The 5,340-nt window shown below is 43.4% G+C and overlaps 1 protein-coding gene across 1 annotated transcript; it reads right to left on the bottom strand.

The window, feature by feature from the left end:
• Positions 1-519: 519 nt before the first annotated feature.
• On the bottom strand, positions 520-3,917 carry LOC116211258 (plant intracellular Ras-group-related LRR protein 4). Its single transcript, XM_031545550.1, has 5 exons — positions 3,640-3,917; positions 2,589-3,282; positions 1,577-2,490; positions 1,006-1,168; positions 520-916 (listed from the first exon to the last, which is right to left on the bottom strand). The coding sequence occupies exons 2-4, from the start codon at positions 3,259-3,261 to the stop codon at positions 1,025-1,027; spliced, it is 1,731 nt and encodes a 576-aa protein (XP_031401410.1). The 5' UTR covers positions 3,262-3,282; positions 3,640-3,917; the 3' UTR covers positions 520-916; positions 1,006-1,024.
• Positions 3,918-5,340: the final 1,423 nt, after the last annotated feature.

Raw genomic sequence — 5,340 nt, 5'->3', positions numbered from 1 at the left:
AAAAAGTTTTTAATAACTAGAAAATTTAGACAATAATAAAAGTCTGCTATAACAGAGATCATATTCATTGTTCCTTAATTTCAGTGAACAGAAAGAGATTTAGGACTATAGTTCTGATGAGGAGTTATCAGAGCTATGGGCTGCTTTTGGGGTGTCAGACACCCAAGAGCTGCAGAAGCTGCTGCACTTTTGCCTGTTATCAGGATGAAACGATGGGCCCCGGAGAAAGATGTCTCACTAACCAACCAAAAACAACTCAGCAGCAGTTGGAGCAATGGCCCTTATTGATGCATTTCTCTATCTTGTTTAATGGCAGGCCGGGACCCGACACCGGCACCCTTGTTTCGACCAGAATCCGAGGACAGCAGCTTCTTATCGCCCATGCAACTTGATGCTATCATGTCTATGTACATAGTAGATCTCAACTGTATCGAGGCCCGTATCCAATTCTCCCCCATAACCGTACTCAGTACACTGTTCGGAAAAGAGAATGTTGAAATCGACAATAACTTGTCGAAGAGAGCGAAGAAGGGGATTCGATACTTTAGAACTTCAATACAACAATTGGGAAGTGGGTTGAATAGGATACAAGAGTTTACAGAGTACATGTTCGTTTCGTGAATTTCTTTATGCCGACTAAATTGTACACCTCAATTTAAGTTCGAGAACACTGGAGAATACAGAATCAAATGCAATGAAGAAAAGAAAGAACTGAACCGAATCTGTAATATGAAGAAGAAGAAGAAGGTAGATAGTACCGAAAAATCTACAGTTTCGAGAGCAAGAGTCGGAAGAAGCTGCTCCAGAATCTTTGCGGTGAGATCGCTCTTTCCATGGTTGGATTAACCCGTTGATTTAGGCTCGCTGCAATGATCTCTCTCTTAGACACATCGGACAATATCCGCTGATGATTCATCTGCAGTGAAATGAACAAACGAACTTGTTGATAATGGTCTTCACAAAATCGACTACAGCACAAGCAGATTCCAAAGTTCAAAATCTCACCTTAATACATCCGCACCAGTCAGGCTTTGATGTAGTCCATACTCCCATGCTTCCGTTTATTAGGCCTCGAGAAGAAGCACATCTGACACCACCCTTTCTTCTGCTTCACAGGCTGCGGCTTGTCTCTGTTCTCGACAAGCTCAGCCATGTACTGCACAACCGCCTGAGAGGACCAAAACAAACAAAAGCCTCAGAACGATAACCCCGGAAGTGAGGAATTCCCCGGTAGTTTGCCGGCACTACCATGTGAAGTCGGAACGAACCAACCAGATCGCATATCAGGATATAAATATATGGCCCATGCACATGGGTGACGGGGCCGCAGACTTAAATGATCACAATGATATAGTTCCAGATAAAGGCTCCGATTAGTTATTTTTCTATTTCTTACCCGTTTCTATGCTTTGGTTGAAAGATCCTCATTTCCTAAATAGAAATCCAATACTAATTTTACCCATTTTTCAACCAAAGGAAACAGACGACTGATATTGATCTTCTTCAATCAAATAGACATGATTTTCAAGGACTTTCTAATTTCAAGATATATTGAGATCAAGAAAGTAGATCTTACCTGCGCACCCTTCTCTGCAATATGTCTTGGCGGAACCTCTAAGGGGTTCTCCTCAATGCGTAGGATGCGAAGCCTTGTTAACATCCGGAACGAGTCGGGCAGGGCACGTATTTGGTTATTGCTGATGTCCAGTTCCTCAAGCATCTCGAGATTCCCGATTGACCTCGGGAGATGCCTGAGATCAGCGAAGTTGTTCCCTATGTTCAACTTCACGAGTGTGGTCGCCAAACCCAAGCTCTCAGGCACAGACTCGAGCTCGTTGAAGCTCACATCTAGCTCCTTCAGGTTCATGAGAGAGGACATCGTAGTAGGCAACTGTCTTATGTTGTTGTAGCGGACAGACAGGACCTCTAGGGTTGTTATCTTTCCGACAGCCTCAGGAAGGGCCTTGAGTCGGTTGTAATCTACCCTGAGTTCTCTTAGCGAAGAGCACTGCCCGATAGTGTGTGGAAGTTCCTCAATGTCATTCGTCTCGATATTCAATATCTTCAGGCTCACAAGCGATCCTACTGAGTCGGGGAGAACAGAGAGCTGATTAGAGGATAAGTTAAGCTCCTCCAGACGGATAAGCCTCCCGAAGGTTGTAGGAAGAGAAGATAATTGGTTCCCACTCAGGTCTAGGAAGACCAGGCTGAGAAGATCTCCAAGGGTCTCAGGGAGTTCCATTATACGATTACCGTGCAGGTCCAGTTTTGTTAGGGATGAGAGGCCTCCGATCGTTGAAGGGAGAGCAAGCAGCCGATTCTCCGATAGGTTTAATCGGAGCAAGCCTGATAATTTCCCGATTGAATCAGGAAGCCAGTCAATTTGGTCCATTAGCTTGCTCTGGAGGTTAAGCTCTTGAGTGCCCTTCTTTGCTGATACTTCGATCAGGCTCGCGAGCTTTATCAAACTCAATTTATCACCATCTTGACCTACACAGTCGTAAACATACCTTTTCTTGATGAATTAACTCATGGTGTAAGAATAAACTCAACTAATGGAGCAGACTTCAATTTGAACAAGAGCATACCTAAAGAGCTTCCAGCCTTTAGAGTTGAATCCTGTATCTGGGGCATGGTCGAAACACCGGGGCCCGCCCCAATGCCGTCTGTGTAGAAGGACGACTTGGCCTTTTTCACATAACTGTCGTCTCTAGTGAACAATTCGCCACTCTTTGATGGCTCTCTCTCGGAGTAATACAAGCTCGGAGAAGTGCCCTTGGAGGGCTTACCTGGTGCACCAACAGAGATCCCTGAAGAGGAGGGAGCAGGGGAAGCAGCAGCCCTTGGTGGGCCGCTGGCGGCGTTCGGCGCAGAGCCATTGGAGTAGCTGCTTGTCTTCTGAGAGCCCGAACCCGAGGAGAGGCACTCAGAGGCCCGCTGAATGTACTCGTCGAAAAGGGCGTGGGCATGCTCGAGTTCGAGGAGCTTCACGGCTTCCCGCTTCTGCTCCTTGCTCTGGAAATAAAGAAGGTTCCTCTGCATCTCCAGCAGGATCATGAAAAGCTCCTCGGGGACATCTACCCCCTTGGTCTGCCTCCCAACGGCGTCCAGCCGGACCTGATCCTCCTTCTCGACGCTGCGAATCAGGGACCTAGCGGCCTCGACCTCGTCAATCGAAGGCCGAGCAGGGAGAGATCTGTGGATCCTCATGATCTCCCCCACAACCTCATCCACCGACTGAAAGTTCAACAAGACTTCCATCTCCTCTGCTCCTTCAAAATCCTACATCCACAGTTCATCCAATCCCACGCAAGAACCCCAATTAGCAAAAACCCAATTGGGAATCAAACAAAAACCCAGTTTTTTGTTCCTGTTTGTTCTTTTGTTGTTTCCTCTCTACTTCTCCACAGGTTTCTAGAACCATTACCAAAATTAACTCATCCGCCATGAACGAACAGACCCATATATAGAAACAAATTTGATGAAAGATCTCTTCTCCTAACCCAACCCATCACCATTATTCCCCCCTCATTAAACAAAAGCATAAGCAGACAAAATCAAAACGAAACCATCAAAGAAAATCGAGAAATGAAAACCAGTCAACTGAGAATCAAACAGATTAGTTCCAAAAGACCGAACCTTTCTTTCGGGGGAGCTCGGGACTAAGAAGAAGATGAAGAAGGAGTAGGACCAGCGTTGAGTTGGGTTGAAATGGAAGCGAAACGGGTCGGGTCCCCGGTGGCAGTTATGTGATTCGAGCAGTTAGCCGCAGCAGCCTCCGCCGTCGAGCCAAAAGACACGCAACAATTTCCATTCCTTCTCTCTCTCTGCTTCTTCTTCTTCTCCTCCTCCTCCTCCTTGTCCTCTCTCTCTCTCCTCTGTCTGAGAGGGGATGGATGAATCTTCCTTCTCGTTATTGTCTGGATTTTGCTGTATTTAAATAGGATAATATTAGCTTTTGGACAGTGGTGATGTAATTAATTAATTTAATTTCATCACTATAAAATTTTATTTTCCAGCAGAATAAAGTTGGCTACGGGTTACCGGCTTGACTATTTTAGTAAAGGCTCGAGTCATCATGAAGTAACTGTGATAAGTTAGGAGCGAATATAAGTAATTTCATTAAAAATTTAAAAAATATTTGTAATTTTTCGTATAACGTCAAAATTTTAGAGGGGACGATTGCCTCGCCGAGTCTCCTCAGTCAATCCATGACCGAAGTTACCTTAGTTAATGAGACTGTAATAAGCTTATACAATGTCATTTAGGGAAAAAAATCGAGTAGTTTTTATTTTTTTTCTAGATATATGAGATAATTTTAGATAGTGATGTAATTAATTAATTTCTTCAATAGTTCAATGAATGAATTTCCAACCGAAATAACCCCAGTAAGTAAGGTTGCTGGGTGGTCGAGCGATGCCACCAATTATGCGGACCTGAGTTTAGATCATAAATTAAAATCATGCAAGTCAATTTATTGTGCCACTTGCACGGTTACATGGCCGAGTTTATGTATTCATGAGCTTGTAAAGTATTCGCATTGCCTAAAGATGAATCAGGCGCAACGTGAACTGGTATCTTTTTTTTTTTTGTTAACTCGGGGTGTACGGACTTTGCTCGATTAATCTCCGAAATTCCGTGAACCCCCGGCGACACACGAAGCGAATAATTACGTCAAAGGCGCTCCGGTGGCCTCAAGGGGATTCAAACCCGAATCTCTGTGTAAATTTGGGTGCATATAAACCACTAGACCGATCCCATTGAGGTTAACGTGAACTGGTATCCATAAATAAAATTGAGAAGTACTTTTATTTATTTATTTGCATTTGGTGAATTGATGAAAAATGCCGTGAAACTGATTATGACAGATCGGTTATCGATCGAGAGAGAGAGAGAGAGAGAGATCTGCTGAAATTCCCGTTGTATTGACACAGGGGGACAAATTGACGGATATGCCCCTGGGCTATTCACGAAATGACAGAAAATGCCGCACACTGTTTTTAATCAGCTTCCCCCGCCAACAGGAACAGAACAAGGATCATGTGCATCTTTATATTTGTTAGTCATAAATTACTTTTCATGGTTTAATTAATTAGGTTAACTAATTAACTAATAAATATCTCATATATGTCTTCTTTTTAATAAAAAAATCTTATTGCTTATAAAATTTAAGTTGTTTCCTTTTGAATACTGTTTATTTCGAGAAATGCAAGGAGGATTTGGGGGCAGGGAGACGAATTTTGATTTGTGTTGTCTTCATTTTTGGGGAAGATGAGAAAAGTTCGAGAAGAAAAGGATTGATGAATAGAAAATTTCACTCTTTTTGGATTCACATTAATG

The sequence above is a fragment of the Punica granatum genome, chromosome 6 (genome assembly GCF_007655135.1).
Source record: "Punica granatum isolate Tunisia-2019 chromosome 6, ASM765513v2, whole genome shotgun sequence".
Taxonomy (NCBI): Eukaryota; Viridiplantae; Streptophyta; class Magnoliopsida; order Myrtales; family Lythraceae; genus Punica; species Punica granatum.
The sequence above is the reverse complement of the archived record's forward strand: the minus strand, read 5'-3'. Positions and strand labels throughout refer to the sequence as shown.

Bases quoted from the DNA above. Each gene is read 5' to 3' on its own strand.
- LOC116211258 (XM_031545550.1), bottom strand. From the start codon at position 3,261: ATGGAAGTCTTGTTGAACTTTCAGTCGGTGGATGAGGTTGTGGGGGAG. The intron at 2,491-2,588 runs GTATGCTCTTGT...ACGACTGTGTAG, and splicing joins AAAGGCTGGAAGCTCTTTAG to GTCAAGATGGTGATAAATTG. The intron at 1,169-1,576 runs GTAAGATCTACT...TGGTCCTCTCAG, and splicing joins TTGCAGAGAAGGGTGCGCAG to GCGGTTGTGCAGTACATGGC.